General features: G+C 44.7%; 1 protein-coding gene across 1 annotated transcript in view; it reads left to right on the top strand.

The window, feature by feature from the left end:
• Nucleotides 1-3,735: 3,735 nt before the first annotated feature.
• Nucleotides 3,736-21,816, top strand: part of arid3c (AT rich interactive domain 3C (BRIGHT-like)) — an 82,660-nt gene continuing 64,579 nt past the window's right edge. Inside the window, exons 1-2 of the mRNA XM_071481722.1 lie at nt 3,736-3,925; nt 4,254-4,892. Coding sequence (XP_071337823.1) covers nt 3,887-3,925; nt 4,254-4,892 — 678 coding nt within the window. The 5' untranslated portion in view covers nt 3,736-3,886. The remainder of the gene's footprint in view (nt 3,926-4,253; nt 4,893-21,816) is intronic.

Below are 21,816 nucleotides of genomic sequence, written 5' to 3'. Positions count from 1 at the left end.
CGCATTCCTTGTGTCAAGCCACTCTTGAACAAGAGACAGCGTCAGAAGCGTCTCGCCTGGGCTAAAGACAAAAAGGACTGGACTGCTGCTGAGTGGTCCAAAGTTATGTCCTCTGATGAAAGTAAATTTGGCATTTCCTTTGGAAATCAAGGTCCCAGAGTCTGGAGGAAGAGAGGAGAGGCACAGAATCCATGTTTCTTGAGGTCCAGTGTAAAGTTTCCACAGTCACTGATGGTTTGGGGTGCCATGTCATCTGCTGGTGTTGGTCCACTGTGTTTTCTGAGGTCCAAGGTCAACGCAGCCATCTACCAAGACGTTTTAGAGCACTTCATGCTTCCTGCTGCTGACCAACTTTATGGAGATGCAGATTTCATTTTCCAACAGGACTTGGCAGCTGCACACAGTGCCAAAGCTACCAGTACCTGGTTTAAGGACCATGGTATCCCTGTTCTTAATTGGCCAGCAAACTCGCCTGACCTTAACCCCATAGAAAATCTATGGGGTATTGTGAAGAGGAAGATGCGATACACCAGACCCAACAATGCAGAAGAGCTGAAGGCCACTATCATAACACCTGAGCAGTGCCACAGACTCCATGCCACGCCGCATTGCTGCAGTAATTCAGGCAAAAGGAGCCCCAACTAAGTAGTGAGTGCTGTACATGCTCATACTTTTCATGTTCATACTTTTCAGTTGGCCAACATTTCTAAAAATCCTTTTTTTGTACTGGTCTTAAGCAATATTCTAATTTTCTGAGATACTGAATTTGTGGTTTTCATTAGTTGTCAGTTATAATCATCAAAATTAAAAGAACTAAACATTTGAAATATATCAGTCTGTGTAATGAATGAATACAATATACAAGTTTCACTTTTTGAATGTAATTACTGAAATAAATCAACTTTTTCATGATATTCTAATTATATGACCAGCACCTGTATAAGTCCACTCCAGGACTTGAGCAGCTCCTCTAGGGTCCTCTGAGGAGCCACTGGGAGGCGCTGTTCTCCAGCACACTGTGTCACTACAGTGTTCGGCTGCTGCTGTCTGAGACTGAAGTTCAAACAGCTCCCTTAAAACCAACCTGATGTTATTAGTCAGGCTCTGACCATCCTCTTCCTCCGTGACCCTCAGATCAAACTGATGAAGATCCTGATAAAGGACCTGTGTCACAGGAGATCCTGTTCCTGACTCCACGGCTCTGGGGTCTCATCAGGTTCTGACTGAGATGAGGCAACACGTCCCTGCGTGAGACCAGATCTCTGTGGCAAGGTCAGTCTCAGACTAGAACCAGCATTCTGCCCCATTCTGGTGTCCCAGTACAGACAGGTATGGGTGTGCACAGGTGACTCCTCTGTCTAACATGATGACATCACAGCAGCAGGATGGTCTTCAGTGTGTCTCACTGTGGACAGTTAAACTCAAACCAAGTCAGCCAGGTTTGTTTCATGCTACTTAGTAAGAGTCACGTCAAACAGAGAGGAAAAGGTGAAGTTTATTTTTGTCTGACATGTGACACAACCTCAGGTTACACAGCTGCTTTAATATAAATATATATATATATATATATATATATATATATATATATATATATATATATATATATATATATATATATATATATATATATATATATATATATACACACACACACACACAACTAAACTGAGTTCTGCTACATGACCGTCTGTCTTTCTTTCTGTCTTTCTTTCTTTCTGAGCCTGCTGGTGATCATTGATCTGCTTCAGGTAAATGACACCTGCTCCGTCACGCTGAGTCTTAATTGTAGTGTCAGTGTGTCAGTGCTGGTTCACACAGATGATCTTTACAGAGCAGGTTTCACCTCACACTGTGTCAGACTGAGAGAAGATGGGATTTAAAGTAAAGTTACTTTATAAAGCAGGTGGATGTTGCTAAGGTGGAGCAAACAGTGGCGAAGGAGGATGTTGTTAAGGTGGAACAGGCCTCAGCGGGTGGATGTTGTTAAGGTGGAACAGGCCTCAGCAGGTGGATGTTGTTAAGGTGGTGGAGGACAGGTGACCTTTTTCTCTCCATCTGTCCTCCTGAAACAAACGAGCCCACAGGTCGTCTGTCAGCAGGTTATTCTGACCCATAGTTAGGTTTTGTTGCTAGGTGACATCTAGTGGTCATAGTAATGATGACAGGAGCAGAGGGAAAAGTGTGATGACGTAGTTTATAGAGCGACAAAGTCCACGTCAAAGTAGCAGTTTATGTTGTTTCTATTATCCATGACCATTTGTTGTTATTATTGTAACCATGACAGCAAAGATCTGCCCCTGCTATTTCAGGAGATGCTCCTATGGGTGATATGAGAGGATTTAAAAAAAAATGACCTGGGGTTACGTTTCTATGTCAAGATAATAGTAGTGAACACACAAGTGAATGCACAGGTGAAGGGTCCTGTAGAGCTCAGTGGTGTAGTGTACTTTGTTTTAGTGGGTATATTGTAGCCCCTGCACAAATTAACCCCCCCCCCCCCCCCCCCCCCCCACCCACAGATTTTCTGATACTAATTTACAACTGATTATTTGGTTGGGTGTCTGTGCACCACCAGCACTGTTATAAAATAGGTTGTGCTTAAAGTTGAATTTTAACCTTCATCCCCCAAATCTAAGTGGATGGATGGAATATTGGCCTGATCAATTAGCTGATTATTGCCTTATTACCTATGTTTGTTATTGTATAATATGTCCTAACATAGACTATAATATAATCCATAGTTGGGAATATATAATCAGTTAAACAATGGGCTGTACCATGTCTACTCCGAAGTCTGGAGTATAAGGAATTGAATGATTCCACTCACATGTAGCTGCTGTGGTATACAGGTAACACCTGCAGCTGCTGTTTCAGGTCATACATCCCTCCGCGGGCGATTGTGTCTGTTTCTTTATTGTGACAGCCACGGTGAGAGAGAGGCAGGACAGTCCGGGAGAAAGAGAGGAGGACCTGCAGAAAAAGGCCGCGGGATGGATTCGAACCCGCATCGCTGAGGTTTGAACAGAGGTTTAACCCGGTTAGCCACCGCTACAACGTGCTGTGGCTCATCAGTGTAGAAGGAATCCACTGACACACTGACGTGTATTTTTCTCACAGCACACGGAGCTCGTCGGATTCACAGCTCCCGTTTTTACATGAACACATTGTTGAAGTGAAAGTTCCTTTGTTCCGGATCCTTGGGCATTTTTAAGTGGTTATACGGGAATTCCCAGAGCTTTCCCAGTGAGTACACGGCGTATACCTGTGTATTACATAGAATACACCACTGGTAGAACTGGTCCATGCATTTATCAGACTCATACAGTTTTAAACAGGATGGATCTAAGGATGTATTATGGTCAAATCAGAGAGCAGCAGCAGCTTTATGACAACAGTGGATTTGAGGATTTTTTACATCAGCGTGATGAGGACAGAGGACATACAGAATGTTCAGGATCTCATAGCCTATATATATATATATATATATATATATATATATATATATATATATATATATATATATATATATATATACACATATACACACACACATATACAAAATCTTCACTATAATTCACCTCATTTAGCAAATTAGATTGCATTAAATGAAGAGAGGCGCTGACAGGAGCCGGGCCTCGCTCTCAGCTCCTCCGTATTGACGCGCTGCAGCAGGGGGCTGATCTCTGCCTCCAGAGGTCATCCTCTCCACTGTTACCACTTGTTGCCAAAGCAGCTCGAAGCTCCGCCGATCAACACCAAACACACTTCAACTATTAACTCAGACTGCTGCCCGGACCTGGATGCTGAATGCGGAGACTCGGACCCAGGACTGAAAGAAGACTCCGATCCCTCTGATAATCATTTCTCGCGTCTGACGGAGAGAAGCATGGTTGATAACACGAGTATAGCAACTAAATCTGCATTGGTAAGCGGCCGGGACTCCTCATTTCTACCGGACACAGGGGACTCTGTCTGAGCTTTATTCTACTAATGTTACACACTGACTCAGTGTGTGTGTGTGTGTGTGGCAGAGAGAGAGAGTGTGTGTGTGGACAGTTTAACAGTGTTTTATCTGCTCAGTAGAAGTTTTCACCTCCGTCTGTGTGTTAATGTGAGATCTTTCAGAACCAGAACCAGACTCAGATCCCGTACCTGTGTGAGTCTGTGATCAGGATCACAGGTAGACCTTGTGTGTTTTCCTGGTAAAGTACCGGTGAATTTTTTTTACCGACCGTCCTCTCGTCCCTCCGCAGCAAGGCTCCTTCTCGACCGCCGGCAGCCTCCCCCTCCAGGCTCCCTCTGCCTCCTCCCACAGCCCGTTCCCCGGCTCCCTGTCCCACCAGGCCGGCAGCGGCGGCATGAAGCTCGAGGCGGTCATGGAGAACCTGCAGCGCCAGCAGGCAGCCCGGCTGGCTCTGGAGGAGAAGCTCCGGCAGGCGGAGAAAGAGAAAGACCTGAGGTCCATGGTGGAGTCCCAGATCCACCAACAAGCCCTGGCGTTCCGCCACTACCAGGCGGCGATGCGCGGCGCCCTGGCCGCCGGAGTGGCCGGATCATCCCCGGTGGTGACGCTCCCTCACATGGAGGTCCGCAGGGTGGAGGGGGACGGGAGCTCCTCCAGACCGGGCAGCGAGAAGGAGCGGGACGAGGAGGGAGAGGACACGGAGGAGCAGGAGGTCATGGACGAAGAGGAGGAGGACGAGGACGACGTCGGGCTGAACCACTACCAGCACCGACAGTCCTCGCTCCAAGGAGTCTGCCTGTCTCCGAAGGGCGCCCCAATGCACCTCATGGCCCGTGTCCCGGCGGCCCCCGCCCGCCGCGCAGAGTCTCCGTCGGCGCAGCCCCAGTCCCAGCACCACGAGTGGACGTATGAGGAGCAGTTCAAACAGGTAGGACCGCACTGACCATCTCAACACTGATAGACTGGTGCTGAAGCTAATTACACCGAGGCTTTATTAAGGCTTTATAAGCTGGAACTAACAGTTTACTCAAATGTATTATTTAGTAAATTATTTAATAAGAAGAATTTTTAAACCGTCATATTGTGAAAATCCACTTCAGAGGATCTGGAGAATCCAGGTCACGAACATTTCTCTATGAATTGCGACCAAGTAGAAAATAAAAAATTCAATAAGCAGCAGGTTTGACAGTGTCAGGCTGTTTGGTTCGTGTTTGCTAATGAGACAATAACATCATGGTGACCACATGAAGTTATTAATAAACACATTCTGGTTGAAGCTCTTTCTCAGCAGGTAAAAGGTCACATGGTCCTGTCAGTCAAAGGTTTTTTTTTTAATTAATTATTATTAAAGGCTGATAATTGATCTGTGAAGCTTCAGTGGTTTGTTAACTATTAATAAAGCCATTATAAAGTTAGAGTTTGTATTAAACAGAGGCTGCTCCTCCTGGTTAATGTTTCTGCTCACTGACTGTTAGTTTCCCGCCGGCAGCGGCAGATCTATACTGTCTGATGCGCCATGTCATCTCTTATTTATGATGGATCATTTACAGACTTCCCTAAATGTGATGTGTACATTAGTGACTGCATTAGTGCTGCACATTAAAGCAACACAATGCATGGAAATGCATTTTAAATAGGGGCTGAAACCAATAGGCTTAGAACAGAGACAGTAAAGTGTGGAGGATGGTGAGACAAGTCTATGGAGAAACAGTCAGCTTTGTCTTTATTGAAGGTGTATTAATAATTATTCTTGTTGTGAGGTCAGTGTGTGTGTGAGTGGACAGCTTCAGTAAGTTTTTCTCTGTTTAGCATTTAAAACACACCTTCTACTGTCATTACAAAGTTTTTACTTTTATCTGAAAACACTTTTATTTTCATAACAGCTGGCTTCCCGTGGCCGAGCGAGCTGCTCCGTGTAAAATCAGCTTCTATGCTTTAAAGATTCCTCAGGATGTGCCGTTATTGTGGGGGTCATTTGTATGTAGTCATTCAGTGTAATGGTCATGGGACAATAAAAGGATGCTTATGGCTGTTAGGCAGACAGAGTGGAGCCAGCATAGTAAGCATGCCCAAAGCTGCAAAACAAAACCACATTTGAAGGCAGTAAATGCATCTTTGGAAATAGGAACAAGATGTGGGCTAAATATAAAAAGGCCCCAGTGAGGCAGACGAGTTTTAATCGGATCTCAACTTAAAGGGACCAGTCTGTGTTTACACTGGCTCCTGAGTCACTTCGTGTAGTCAGAGCTGAAGCTAAAAGTAGATTGAACTTTTGTTTTTATTTTACATCAGGAATTAAAAGGTGACCAGGAGACAGATATTCAGTGACTGGCTGCAGTGTTCAGCAGAACCTGAAGAGATGAGGCTGGAAAACATAAAAGAAATTCCTGTGGTGACAGAAAAAGATGTTGAGGGGAGATGACAGAGGCAGAGAGGGAGGGGGGAGCTGCTGCTGCATGTAGTTTTGGCAGCAGATCAGGAAATGCAGGAACCTGGACCTGGTGGTATTCCCGCCTGGCTCACACCCAAAAATGCTGGGATCTCCCTGTCTGGCAGCTTGTGTGTAGCTGGGAGTCGGCTTTGTGCCAGACGATTACGACAGAAGAAAATCCGTGCTGTTACACACTTGATGATGTTTCCTCTCTGAAACACACGCGTGTTGTTTACAGGCATGTTGGCGGGGAAATGTGAGCCTGCAGGGATCTGCACAGACAGACAGAGCAGTGAACACAACACACACAGGAGGAGAGTGAAGTGCTCAGAAAGCTGCATGGAAATGAGCTTTATCTGAGGCTGCTGAGTCGTCTGCATATCTGCAGCGTTTCTCACTTTTACAGCCTCAGTCTGATGGTTAAAGGCCACTGGTGAATATACTTTGAACTTTTAGGTTAATTGTTCTGTAGGTTGATTTTCACAAGAACTGAAAACTGTTTATGGGAAGAAGTGAAAAGAAACACAGTGTGTGTGGTTCTGAAGGGAACACGTTGAACTGGGCTGCTCAGGCCTCTGCTGTCTTTTAAATAAAAGAATCACTTTAGTCAGTATTCGGATGCTGATGGAGAAAATACTGCAGTTCAATATACAAGAGCAGAAATGAACGCAACACACAGAAACATGAAGACACATCCAGACATGTGTCAAATACTAAAACAGTCTAACCTCAAACTGAATTACACTCTGGATTTTTCATAATGTTTGTATGAGTTTTAATATTTGGCTTGTTTCATTGACAATGTTTTTAGATTTATAAAATATACCGATTTTATTTATTTTATTGAAATGTAAAGTTAATAAATCCTAAAACACTTGAATTCACACTCTGAATTTAGCATTTTATGATACTTTATTTTGAAATCTGTTGATGTTATATAAAATATAATTGAGTCGTACGAGTGAAAACACCTCAGTGACAGAGAGAAAACCTGCAGTCTGAACCTGGACCGAAGTGAACCGACTGTATGTGTTGTGTGTATGTGTTGTGTTATGTTGTGCATGGTGATGAGACTACAACATTCAGACAGGTCTTTCTCTGACATTGACTCTCGTTTTTAAAGTGAATGATAAGGAAAATTTTCCTTTACACAACCTGAGCCTCTCAGTAAGTGTGACCTCTGTCATCACAGCTCTCTCTCTCTCTCTCTCTCTCTCTCTCTCTCTCTCTCTCTCTCTCTCTCTCTCTCTCTCTCTCTCTCTCTCTCTCTCTCTCTCTCTCTCTCTCTCTCTCTCTCTCTCTCTCTCTCTCTGTGGTTGTTCTGTCATTTCTAGAGGCTTCCTCAGGCTGAACAGTACCTGTTGAGAGAGTTGTTTTTACAGTCTGTGGCAGCTTGTTGAAAACAGGCTCTTCCAAGCAGCTTTGTGTTACTGCTGAAAACCTTCAGGGACAGAGACGTGGCCCCTCCCTGAGTGAATAATGCCATGAACATGTCGGTGTGTGGTTTGTGTTTGTGGAGCCGCTCCTTCTCATGGATTGGGCCTCTTCCAGCTTGTTTTTCCAACAACTATAGAAAAGTGTTGGAGGAGGCGGAGCTGCAGCTCGGCTGGTGTATGATTTCATCCCCTCCCCCTGCCACTCAAAACGTCCACACTGCAAAAATATCCATCTTCACTCATCATGTGGTGCAGCAGTGAGCTCTGTAACACACATTTGTGTAACAAGCAGAGACACAAAGTAAGTCATGAAAATCCCTGAAACGAGCTCTTTGAATGAAGACCATGAATACACATATAAATATGACCAATGCAGCAGATTTATTGATCTGATTCAATAACATCAGATTTTAAGAAGAACACACAGAACGACTTTTGGTTTGGTCTGATGTTTAAGATTTTATTTGCAGTGTGGTTCATTCTGCACCAAATCAAAGGTCCATATAGTCTAAAGGTGGATGTCCATGTGTTTGTGATTATAAAGCAGGTCTAGGTTCTATATTAATACTGTGAAAGTATCAAAGCCTCAGTCCACAGAGAAATGCACACAGCCTGTATTCAGAAACTGAGCCTTAAAACCAGCCATCAGGACTTCTGGAACTTTGTGATGTCACAACAAAGCAGTCACCACCCTCAGCCACGCCCCAAGCCCCGCCCACCTCAACCCATCATTCAAACCTTGCCGGATTTGGTTTCTCTGAGTGTTTACCTGAAATCTGCTATATTTTTATTGGATCACTCAGGAAACAGTCAGCCAATCAGAAGAGAAGATCAGAGCCTTTTTCTTTTTCTGTACAGTTGAATCCAAAATCCACCACAGTGAACAAGAGGCAGGTGTCAAGATTCAACTTTAATATCAAAGAGAAATGAACAGAACCTAAGGATCCCTGTGATAACACACTTCACATTTATACAAGAGACACTGGATATTCATCCAGTGTTTCTCAGCTGTTTATTCAGAGGTTGTGGTCTTGAAAAACAATCAGCCCTCTGATCTGACCCCTCCCCCTCAACCCCTGCACCACCCACTTTAATGTGACCATAAAACCAGGCAGGGAGACCCGGGCGGGAAAACACACACAAACACACACATGGTGCTGCAGCAGGACTCCTGTGTCAACACTGTCAGTGACATGGACACATGAAGCTACCGTAAAACACATCACTTCAAATGCTCTTCGTGGTAAAGAGCTGTTTTTTTTAATTTACATTTCTCAGACAGAGCAGTCAGGCGGTGCATTGTGTGGGGCCCCGGACCCCTGTCAGGAACTCTGGCTCCTCGTATTCATGTAACAGCTGCAGCACACATTAAAATGTGCTCTGTCACTGGACATGCTTTAATGGCATTCCTGGATTCTTTCAGTATGTCGTTACAGTTATATGAGGGGGGGGGGGGGGTCAGGTGTATGTGTGTGTAAGTGTGTGTTTGTGTATGTGTGTGTGTTTGTGTGTGTGTGTGTGTGTAAATCCTGGATAATCTTCAGTTTCACAACTAATACCTGAGCTGGATTTACAAGCCGGGTAATACAGGACCCGGGGCCTGGGGACCCAAAAGCCCAGGTACAGAGTGGCTAATCAGGAGGTACAAGGAGATTCAAGGTGGTTGTGGGTGGGGCTGGTGACCAGGTCAGTAAATGCAATAATTTTACTGACAGATGATAATAGACAGCACATTTAGTCTTTCATTTAACATCAGCTCAGATCTGCAGGACTGAATCTGGATCTTTGTGTGTGTGTTGGTCTGTGTGTGACGGTGAGTGTGACTGTGTGTTGGTCTGTGTGTGTGTGTGTTGGTCTGTGTGTGTGTGTGTTGGTCTCTGTGTGTGTGTTGGTCTGTGTGTGTGTGTGATGGTTTGTGTATGTTGGCCTGTCTGTGTTGGTCTGTGTGTGTGTGTGATGGTCTGTGTGTGAGTGTTGGTCTGTGTGTGTTGGTCTGTGTGTGATCTCCTGGTGGTTCTGGTGGTCCAGTCTGAGTCAGAAGTCCTGGACCAGTCTGTAGGCCACAGTCCCGGTACAGGTCTCTAAATGTGTGTTGGTCTGTTTGTGATGGTCTGTGTGTGTTGGTTTGTGTGTGTGATGGTCTGTGTGTGTGTGTTGGTCTGTGTGGTGGTCTGTGTTTGTGTGATGGTCTGTGTGTGTGTGTTGATCTGTGTGTGATGGTCTGTGTGTGTGTGTTGATCTGTGTGTGATGGTCTGTGTTTGTGTGATGGTCTGTGTGTGTGTGTTGATCTGTGTGTGATGATCTGTGTGTGTGTGTTGGTCTGTGTGGTGGTCTGTGTTTGTGTGATGGTCTGTGTGTGTGTGTGATGATCTGTGTGTGTTGATCTGTGTGTGATGGTCTGTGTGTGTGTGTTGGTCTGTGTGGTGGTCTGTGTTTGTGTGATGGTCTGTGTGTGTGTGTTGATCTGTGTGTGTTGGTCTGTGTGTGGTTAAGGGCCAAACAGCAGATTTCAGGAATTCAGTTTTAATATTTTTTTCTTCCTCTGCTGCAGTGAAAGGAGTCGACTGATTTACTTTAAATTATTCTGGCTAAAAGGAAAACCCAGAGCTACCTGAAGCTAGAGCTCAGTGACTTGAACCATTAATTGATGATTAACATTGTCATTGATTAATTTTCAATAAAGTAATTGGTCATGAATTGTTTTGGCTCTGTGGTGTTTTTATATTTTAAATCCAGTCCTGGATTTTTTCAGTCTGGTTTCTAAGTTTAGACAAATGAGACCAATGATTGCATGATCTTTTCTCCATTTTCAGCAGCATTTACAGAAGCAGCTTCATTCATCTTTAATTCCCCCCTCACACACACACACAGACACAGACACACACACACACACACACAGCCTGGCTCCTGAGGATAGTGTGGCCCTGGGGCTCCTCGCTCTGTCTGTGTGCATGAGCCCGGGAGTCGTCCTGCAGTGAGATCTGGGCTCGGCACAATTGCACCATTGAGAAATCCTTGTTTTTACTGCAGACGGCTCCTCTCTTTTCATTAAAACAGAGGCAGGGTCAGCCTGTTCAAACACTTTCCCCACCCTCAGTGTGGGTGTTACTTTTTAATCGCAGCAGCCTGGAATTTCTGCAGCTGCTTGCAAAAAGCCCCCCCCCCCACCCTATTTACGAGATCTGACTGTTGGGCAAACATTGCCTCATCGCTGCCTCTCAACTCACTTTTTCCACAGTGAGGCCTCAGAATGACCACGACAGTGTGTTATCTTTGGATTAGATACACGTGTGTGTCAGTGTTTAGCGTTGTTGTAGGATAAATGACAATATAAAGACACAGGGCTTCGTGTCAGTAGTTATGGGGCCCTGAGAGGCCCTTAATGGTTGAGTTATTGGGGGGATGAGGGGATGATGTCACAAAAATTAAGGGGCACAAATAAGGTTGTGAAGTGAATCTGACAGTGATGAAATGTTTCTCAAGCTTTATATCAGCTCTAAAATTAGCTCTGTGCAGTCACTGCTCCTCCCCCACACCTGAGAGCATTGAGCCCCGTGCTGTGTGTGCTTTTGAATTGTGTTTTTGACATCATCCATGCAGCTGCTGGTTTCCATTCATTATAGGAGGTTATGAAAGTTAACCTGCAAAAACTGGTTCAGTTAGTCCACTGTGGACACTTTCAAAGTTTTCAAGAAACTAAACCAGGGAACCAAAAGTTCTCTGAAGAACTATGGACAGTTCTCCCCTCAGAGCAGTGACCAGTGTCTGTGGTCGAGAAACTAGATTTAAAGTATGATCAAGGTTCTTATGACCCCCTTGACTACACAACAGTAACAGGACAGAACAGTGATAATTTTAATGGATACTGAATATTTGTTGGTTTTAGATTCTTCTTGTTTCTGTATAGTTTTCTGCTGGTTTGTTGGCTGGTGGATGGTCTTCACAACACACAGTCATGATCCACGATCTGAACTCTTGAGATCCACTGTTGATAGTATTCAGACTGAGACCAGCTGATGGACTCATCGTGTAGTGATCAGTGTCCACATCCTCAGACAAAACCTGTCGCCTCAGTCTCTCCAGTGTTTGTTGATTGTGTTGTTTGACTGGTCTAATGTGTCGGTCAGTGATTGTTTGTGTTTCAGATACAGAGATACAGATGAGGGTTGACCAGGTTGAACTAGACTGCTGCCCAGCAGGGTTTAGAAACACCTGACCTTGTGAAGCTGAACTGTTGCCACACTGCTGACGTCGAGTCCTTTCTTGGCACCACCTCCTCCTCCACCGTGCCATCTGGTCACCCTGTTGGTTTGTGAACGTGAAGGAGTTCAGCTGGTGCAGTGGTACCAGATCATGTAGATCATGGACATCTTGGAGATCGATGATGATATGACATCATCAGATCACCTCAGTGATCAGTGATCAGCTTGAATGATTCCTGGAGACCTGGAAACTCAGCAGACTGAGGAGACTCAGGTGTTCTCTGAGGTGAGCAGGTTAAATGTCTCAGGTTGGTGCTGTGGTGTTATCAGTGTCGTGTCGTCCTGTGTGGACTGGATGTAAAATCCTGCACACAGATCAGACCCTGCCTCAGAGGCCACAGATAACAAACCCAGGGCAGTAAATTCACTGATTCTTCAATATATGTGACCTTCAGCCTCATTTGCATTCACTATAAAGACCATTCAGCATTTTTCTGACCCAGTGTACATAATGAAACGCTCCACAGTCAATGGCTGGAGAGTTGTATGTGCCACCTGGGTAGCTGCTCTGCGTTAACAAGATTGAGCAATCACTGATAGACAAATGCTGAGCCAGCAGATTAGACTGGTGCCATAAAGGTTTGTTTATGAGTCAAGGTCTCTGGTGAGTGAGGAGGGTCTGAGGATCTGAGGTCTGAGGTTCTGAGGATCTGACTTCTGAGGGTCTGAGGATCTGTGGTCTGAGGGTCTAAGGTCTGAGAGCTTACAACCTTTGTGTGTGTGTGTGTGTGTAGATTGAGATAATTATGATGATGTTCACTATCCAGTTCACTGACGAGCTTTTGATTCTTCAGACGCTTCAAGACTTAGGTCAAAGTTCAATAACATCAAATATCACAAAATTTTTCATAATATCAAATTTTCTTTTTTTTGCAGTTTTGCACAGACTGATGTAACAAACTGGACTTTGGGGTCAGGTGTATGCAGATTCAGCCCCCCAGTGCTAAGACTGAGGTCCACTAAGTCTGGGTCAAACCCCGGCTGTTGTGGTTTCACCTGGGCTCTCTGTGGGGCTTATACTGGGTGACATATGCCCAGGTCACTGCTCTGGGTGTTGTTATTCATGGATTACACACCTCCCCTGCTCCCCCAGCCAACTGACGGGGGTTAGGTGAGGGTGGGGGGCAAACAGAGAGACACACACCACTTCCATCTGTTGTATGTCCTGTCATAGATTAATGTGTTTGTGCAGGTGTGTATGCACATAATACATGCCATTCCATTCCTATTGAAGCCAGAGGGGCCTCTCTGTATCAGTGCTGTGACACACTCAGTCAGATAGTGAAGAGTGTGTGTGTGTGTCTGTGTGTGTGTGTGTGTGTGTGTGCGCGTCTGAGCAGCCTGGTCTCTGCTGCAGATCCAGATTGAGGATAATCTGGATTTACCAGGTCAATGGGCCACAAAGATCAGGTGTAACATAAGTTAATTAACCTCTGTGTTAATCCTGCACACTGAGGACGTCTCCTTAAGGCCTCACAGAGAGAGAGAGCGAGAGAGAGGGAGGGAGAGGGAGACAGGGAAGGAGGGAGAGAGAGACAGAGAGGGAGAGGGAGAGGGAGAGAGAGAGAGAGAGAGACAGAGAGGGAGAGTGAGGGAGGGGGAGGGAGGGAGGGAGGGAAAGAGAGAGAGGGAAAGAGAGAGGAAGAGAGAGACAGACAGAGAGAGAGAGAGAGGTGGGAACGAGATGAAGCTCAGATTTACAGCCATCAACAAAACCAGAGTCAGTGAATCTGTGAATCTGTAAATCTGTGCAGAGGAAACAACAGAGTTCACCTTCATCTGCTAGTCCAGGACATTTGTACTTGTGATCCACCGATGATGTTTTTTTACTGCTGATACTGATACTGATCATCTGAGACTGAGATCAGCTGATACTGATCATCTCCTGTGTTTTGTTACAGCAGCTGGTTCAGAGGTTGGGACCTCCGACTGGTAACCTGAGTAACCTGATAAAACGATGACAAACAGTCAACAACATGATTTTACTTTGTTCAACAGATCAGAATAAAAAACTCCCAAAGAGCAAATCCTTCATCTGACAGGAGAACCTGGTTATGACACTGTTTCATTCTTCAAACATCTGCAGTTTCTCTCTATCCTTCATGTAAGTTATATCATCATCATATGAAATCTGTGCAGCAATCACATGGTTCCTACTGATACTGTACAGAGATAGATTTGATAGACTCCCCCGCTCCACTGTGACAATGAGAGAGGAGACCTTCTCAGCAGACGGAGCGTCGTTCCGACCCATGGTGAAATGACGTCATTGACGTGATGAGTGATAGAAAACTGGCTTTTATAACTTCTTTTTGTTGTTGTTTTTACGAGTGGCTGTGCCTCCACCCGACAAGAAGCCGACCTGGGCAGCACATATCTAAATCTACCACTGAGATGTTGTTTGTTATATCAGTGTGATTGGTTCGAAGGTGACTGGTGACTGATTAATTCTGATCTATGGTCATGTATTTTTAATGAAAAACCACCACACACACACACACACACACACACACACACACACACACACACACACACACACACACACACACACACACACACATACACACACACACACACAGAGTCTGACTCTGCTGATCTTCATTTAAACAGATAATTTACATTTTAACAGAAACTTTGACCCATTTTCAAGAAAATAAAGAATCAATCTGGTGAACTGCTGACAGCTCACCTGAGTGTGTTGCTCAGGAAGCTGCTGACAGGATTTTCAGAATAAAACGATGGCTGACAGTAACAAACAGATGAGTTGGAAAAACTGTGGCTCATTTCCTGTGTAATAATTGTTGATGTGTTAATGAGCCTCCTGCTCCTCTGGTGGGGGGATGGGATGGTGGTGGTGGTAGGAGATCATCTTCATCACTCTTCATCATGATGACCAGATCAGACCTCAGATCAGCTCACAGATGGATCACTGTCCATACCTACATCTACACTCACACACTTCAGACTGTCACTGAGACTCATCACATTCTGACACAGCGTTTCTATTTTAAATGCCGCAGCTTGTCTTGCCTTTACGGCACTGGTTATGTGACATTACTCAGCGAATCATTGAGTCAGTGAATGAGACACAGGATAGACGAGAGGTCGGAGAGAGAGGATAGAGGAGGGACAGGAAGAGAAGAGAACGAGTTAAAGCTGCTCAGTGGTTGAGACTGTTTAACGTCAGAGAAGATAAAGTCAAACTACACTTTTAATTTCATTTTATAAATGAACCCTGTGTTTTGTGGTCATTCCTTATCACAACTGTTAAAGAAAGAAGCACCTGTCTCTGCTGATTCTGCTGCTGCCTCCAGGATCAGATAATCGAGTGTCTCTTTAAATGTCTTCAGTCAGGCCGAGGCAGCGAGCTGCCACAGAGGAGGCTGGGAGATTCAAGTCGCAGTGGCAGTTCAGAGCCTCTGATTCAGGAGGTCAGTAACTCCACCCCCATCACTAATCACCATCTCCCCCTGCACACACACAGACCTGCTATCTCAGGTGCCCCCCTTCATGGGGGGTGTGAGTGACAGGGTGACATCCACCTAACAATAGCTGCTGGTCATGTTTCCTGCTCTCCTCTCACACCACTGCAGCCCGGTGGAAAGACAATCCCCTCTGTGGGTGATAGAGAAGTGTGAGGTGACACCTCCCCACTCTGTCCACTAATCAACAGAACCACAACCAGAACCGTCAGGTTACAGGTCATTTACAGAGCTGCAGGAGCACGACATGTTAAAATACTGCCATATACCTGACCAGTATCAGTGAATCAAAACAGTCGATTAATACCATTACAGCAGCAGACTCAGTCAGAGAGCTGCTGGTGGAGACCAAACACAGAGCTTAAAGAGCAGGAGCACTGGACCTGCTGTGATCTGTGAGCGTGCTCTGTCAGTAATACAGCTTCAAAAGAACATTCACTTTATTTATTTCATCATTTATCCCAAAGTTAAATTTAAGGTGAGGAATGAAACTGCAGCAGTTGCAGAGGACACTCCTGAGATTATCTTTACATTATGATGAGATTCATAAGGAGGTCGTTTAAAAACCCACAATTCTGATTTTAATGTAACTGATTTGTGAATCAAAACCACTTTTTAAATGATGGACTCAGCTGATATCACGCAACAATGGCTCCATGTCACGACCATAAACAGCAGCTGAGGTTCTGTCAGGATTAGGTCTCCTGGTCTTTAAAGGTTCCCTGTCATCAGGTCAGGTGGAGGCAGGGTTGATGCAGACTGGCCTTTGTGTTTTAGAATCAGTTTACAGAGAAATCAGAGAGAGGTCACTCACATAATTCTGGAGCAACATCCCTATCACACCAGCTGCAGTTTCCTTCTCCCCTCCCCTCAGTGAGAGGAGTCCTGACACAGGATGAGCTCCGCCCACTGACCATGACGACCATGACACGTGATGATATGACTGTAACCTGGTGATTTGACTGAGGGTCACACCTGTTCCATGCTAATCAAAGCTAACAGTAATACCTCAGCTGGATGTGTGAGCAGTGATGCTATCTGGGTTTTAGTGTTCTCTGTTTCTGAAGAACTTTGGAGAATAGCTCAATGTTCTGTGTTCTGTCTTCCAATAACCATAGTTATCGTTTGTCATCGTTTTATTCATAGTATTTTCCATGTAGAAGTAGCTCTCTAACATCTTGACAGAGATGTGTTTGACAGAGTGAGAGAGTGACAGGGTAAAAGAATGAACAGGTGACAGAGTGACAGAGTGCGAGAGTGACAAGGTGAAAGGATGGCAGAGTGACAGGGTGACAAAGTGATAGAGTGAAAGGGTGAAAGAGTGAAAGGGTGACAAGGTGAGGTTGAGCCTGAGCTCTGAGGTGACACGTTTCCAGTTGAAAGTTGAGTCAGACTCTGTTCTTGAAGAAAACCAGGAGAACTCTCCATCGACAGCTGCAGAAAGTCTGTTCTAAATGACGGACAGGAGGAAATTAGATGTGACGGATGCTGAGTAATTAGCGGCAGGTGTTAATGGGAGCCTGCAGTCAATTATCTGCTCTGTTTTATCCCAGCTGGTGGAGTGGACAGTGAAGCAGACGTGTCGGAGCACGCTCTTTATGATGATGAGAAAACTGGACTTCCTGTTAGCTGAGAGTGCTAACTGCTAATGGCGCCAGAGGTTGGGATGACTAGCTAATGAATGTGTAACCTGATCTTGTACAGGTGATCACAGCTTCACCTGTAGAGGTGGCGACTCTCAGCTGTGTTTGTACAGAGACCACGCCCCCCTCACTTTATTTTCATTTACACTGAAACAGCTGAGTTAAAGCTCTGTGGCTCCTGACACACGTTAAAATTATGTGACCTTCAGCTGCAGCAGTAGAGCCTCTTCTCTCTGTCCCTGCTCAGGTGTGTTAGACTTACACTGAAAACAGCCCTGGAATATTTGATTGGCTAACGCAGCACCGTGTCAGCTGATGTTATGTTGCTGAATCAATTTTTTTGTTGGTCATTACAACAAATTTTATATGTGAAAGTGTTTGAGGAATGTGGAAATATGGTCTTTATGTTTGAGATGATGTGATGAGGTGACAGCTCTGAAGATGAGACTGTACATCAGGGTGTCTCTTGTTGGTGGGGGTAGGGTGGGTGGGGGGGGGGTCGCAGAGGAATTCCACAGTCTGTTGACACATGGAATTGTCTTCATGGTTCTTTGTCCAGGCTTGTTACAAACACCTCAGTACACACAGTGAACAATGGCACAAAGAAAGAGAAGAGACTGCATGGACGCTGGGTGATAAATACCGTACAACACATTCACCAAGTCATTTTAATTGTGACTGAGAGGCTCAGCCAGCAGCATGTTCTCTCTTCACAGGGTCAGGGAAGCAATCAGTAAATTCAAGCTTAAGTGCAGCTGGAATCAATACAAAGCAGATATAGTTCCTAATGTGCTTATGGATTCTGTGGTGTGAAAAAAGGAAACATTCCTACTTCCTGTCTTTGTCTCCTTTTGTTGAGAAAACACTTTTTGTATAAACAGAGGAAGGCTTGCTGCGGCGCGAGAGGAACTGTAATTTATGGAGAGCTCGTGGGGGTGGGGAAATAAGTTGGTGACTTTAATTCACCCTAAACTGCGACGTAATGTTTCTTATTAATAATGACTGGAGTGAATCCAGGTTCACAGCTTTCAAAGTGACACCAGCAGCTGCTGTTCTTCTCTAAAACACATTATCCCATTTTGTGCAGGAGGAGACCTCATGATGTTAAAAAGGTCCTGATGGCCTCACCAGTTTTATCTCCAGTCCCATCCAGGCTCCTGACAAATGCGTCACCGTAGTCAGAACTGGACGTAGAGAAGAATTATTCAGCGTCGCTCACATGGGAATGAAAAATCAATACTGACCTCGATGGAAGAAAGCTCAGGGAGACCTGTGTTATTTGTGAGGGAGTCAGCAGCAGGAGGAAGCGTTGTGTTTGTCAAGCAGACACCATGTGACTGTGTGAGGAGGCTGTTAGTGGACTCTTCTTCTGGTCAGGTCTTCTTCAGGGAGAATCTCTTACTCAGACTCAGTCATTATGTGAAGCTGGTGCCTGTCTTCCACTGTGTGATGCTGATGAAGCAGGAATAATCAGAAGCAGCTACAGTCAGCGCTGTGTCACTTTTATTATTTAGTCCTAAACTCATTGCACTCTGTAAATCACTGCCCTGTCATCAAACATCAGAGAGAGATCAATAAAAATACAAAAGATTTCAGAGAAATCAAATCCTGGGTCATGGCTGAGGGTGGATACTGTTCCGTTGTGTCAGTGGCACATTTTAAACTTCCTCCAAATGTGATTTAAACTAAGTGAAATCCTCTGCTATGACTCATATTTAGTTGAACATGTTTTCATAAAAACTGGTCTGAAGCTCATCTACTCTGACTTCCTGATTGAGAAACCTGCATCAGGCCTTGGCCCCGCCCACCACCTGCTTGCTCCAGGTGTCCAGGTGAAAGAGCAGAGAGGATGAAGATGTTAGAGGAGGAAACATCAGAGACTCAGCCTCATGTTGGAGCCTCAGTCAGACCCAGACTCAGATGAGGAGTCTGTTGAGACCAGAATCAGAGACTAGCAGACGGATCAGAACTGTTAGCATAGTTAGCATCTTTTATTTGTTTATGTTGTTTGTTAGCTTGTAACTGGCAGTGGCTGACACAATGTTAGTGGGTGTGCTAATGCTAACTCTGGCTCTCTATCAGAAGGCTCTGAGCCTCTCTTCTGATTGGCTGGTTGTTTTCTGAGTGATCCATTAAAAATATAGCAGATTTCAGGTAAACACTCAGAGAAACTAAATCCTGCAAGGTTGGATGGTGGGTCCAACCTTGGCATGGCTTGGGGCATGGCTGATAGTGGTGACTGCTTTGTTGTGACATCACTAAGTTCCAGAAGTCCTGACAGCTGGTTTTAAGGCTCAGTTTCTGAGTACAGGCTGTGTGCATTTCTCTGTGGACTGAGGCTTTGATACTTTCACAGTATTAATATAGAACCTAGACCTGCTTTATAATCACAAACACATGGACATCTACCTTTAGACTATATGGAGCTTTAAATCTGTCTGTGTAGACTTGGCCTTATTTCAACACAGCCACTTGAATGTTGCATAAAGCAGTGAGGTCGGTGATGTATCATGGGCAGAACAGACAGACAACTGCTACGCAACAGAAGAGCCACAGACACTGAACAACAACAACACATCAGCTTCTCTCCTAAAATCTGACTCACAAACATGAACCTGTCCTGCATTGGACAATTAATGAGTTAAACCTACATGTCACCTGTTAGATGCTGCTCACTCCTCAGTATCTCACTCTGTCACATGACCTGTAGCCACACCATGATTGGCTGAACCCAAAATGAAAAACAGAACAACATTCAGACATAAACTCCTCACTGAGCAGCTGAACACATGAAGGGTGTTGTTCCATGTGCTTTTTATCAAGTTAACAGTCTGAGGGGTTAACCAACTAAAGCAGTGACACACATTAATGAGCAGTGACAATAATCTGAGCTGTAGCAGAAACAGAGGTCAGAGAATTGTTTCCTGTATGTTGGAGCAACAGCTGATTTGTATTGTGTGTGATGAACTCAGTGTGTGTGTGCAGACAGACACCCTGACTCTGGAGGAATGTGTCTGTGTCTGTAATGTGATCCTCTTTAATCGACGTGCACTCCTCTGAAATCTGACAGGAGCCGCCTGACACTTTACCATAATCGCCCTGTGAAGGCCTCTGACCTACTTGACCATCAGAACGCTGCTTAGTGCTCTTACATACCTAAATTGGTCAGAGATCACTGGGGGGATCCCAGTCAGATTAAAACCACAGATTAGCAATTGAGCAGATGAGGCCGGGGTCGTTTGCGTAAAGGATGAGTTGAGCAGGGAGCGTCAGCTGCTGCTACTGCTTCTGAAATGAAACAAAACCTTTTCATCCTGAGGATTTATCTCCAGTCTTCATCGTGAAGAACTTAGTTTATGGTAGAAGTTTGATGTTAGACGCTCAGATTTGTTGTTGCCCATATGGTTATCTTCTCCTTATGGCATCTTATCAGCTTGCTGTTCTAATCCCACATCCCATTTCAGAGGTGCCAAAGTTCCATGGAGGTACAGACCACTTCCTGTTCCAGCTCAGCAGCAGCTCACATTGTTGAGGTGTTTGTAGTGTAGTGTTGTGTGTTTGTATTTACACATGTGGTCAGCTTCTTCTCACACTGATGTTTACATTCACAGTGTTTTTGTTATCAGTTAATGTTTCAGTCATTTTTTATTACTAATGAAGTAATTCAAATGATGAATTCATTTCCAGAATTTTTGTTTTTAATTTATTATTGAATGTATTCAGAAACTGAGCCATCAGGACTTCTGGAACTTTGTGATGTCACAACAAACCAGTCCCCGCTCTCAATCATGCCACAAACCCTGCCCACCTGGACCCACCATCCAACCTTACAGGATTTGGTTTCTCTGAGTGTTTACCTGAAATCTGCTCTATTTTTATCGGATCACTCATAAAACAGTCAGCCAGTCAGAAGAGAGGCTTCTCAGAGAGAGTTTCTCTTCTGATTGGCTCAGTGACCTGTTGTCACTAGAGCTCCAGAGAGAAGCCTGAGAGAGATTTAAACTACATTGAGATGGTTTTTGCTTCTTAAAACCACAAATATATCTTCTGATGGAGATCAACACTTCAGATAAAACACAGAAGAAGAGCAAAATATGGAGCTTTAAATCATCAATGTCATTTTTAATCTAAATGATTTCGCTTTATTCTCATGCAGCAGCTCTGAGCTCCTCTGTTTCTGTTGTGAGTCACATTGTCGGTCATTGTATCCTTCAACACAAACGCACAAGACAAGTGATGTTGGTTTGCATACTGCCATGGCTCAGGTTTGATATGCAGCTGGGACACAGATGTTCATGTCTGGTCAGCTGATCCATATTATTACCATCACATATTATCAAAAGACAGATCACATTTCCATCAGACCTCCAGACTCAGATCCTGTCTATGGACTCTGAGTACGTGACTGACGTGGTCTGATCCAGACCCTGGAGTCTTCATCTCCCTCTGCTGCCGCTGTGGGTTTAATCTGATTACCATAACTTAATTCATCTAATAGATGGATGCAAATCAGACCATTAATCAAGTGACACTAAACCAGAGCTGCATGACAGGAAGTCTCTGAGCGGGGACATCATTTTTCCTCCATTACTAAAAA

The sequence above is a fragment of the Trachinotus anak genome, unplaced genomic scaffold (assembly GCF_046630095.1).
Source record: "Trachinotus anak isolate AG129_WGS33_773 ecotype Australia unplaced genomic scaffold, CSIRO_AGI_Tana_v1 ptg000008l, whole genome shotgun sequence".
NCBI classification, from domain to species: Eukaryota; Metazoa; Chordata; class Actinopteri; order Carangiformes; family Carangidae; genus Trachinotus; species Trachinotus anak.
The sequence above is the reverse complement of the archived record's forward strand: the minus strand, read 5'-3'. Positions and strand labels throughout refer to the sequence as shown.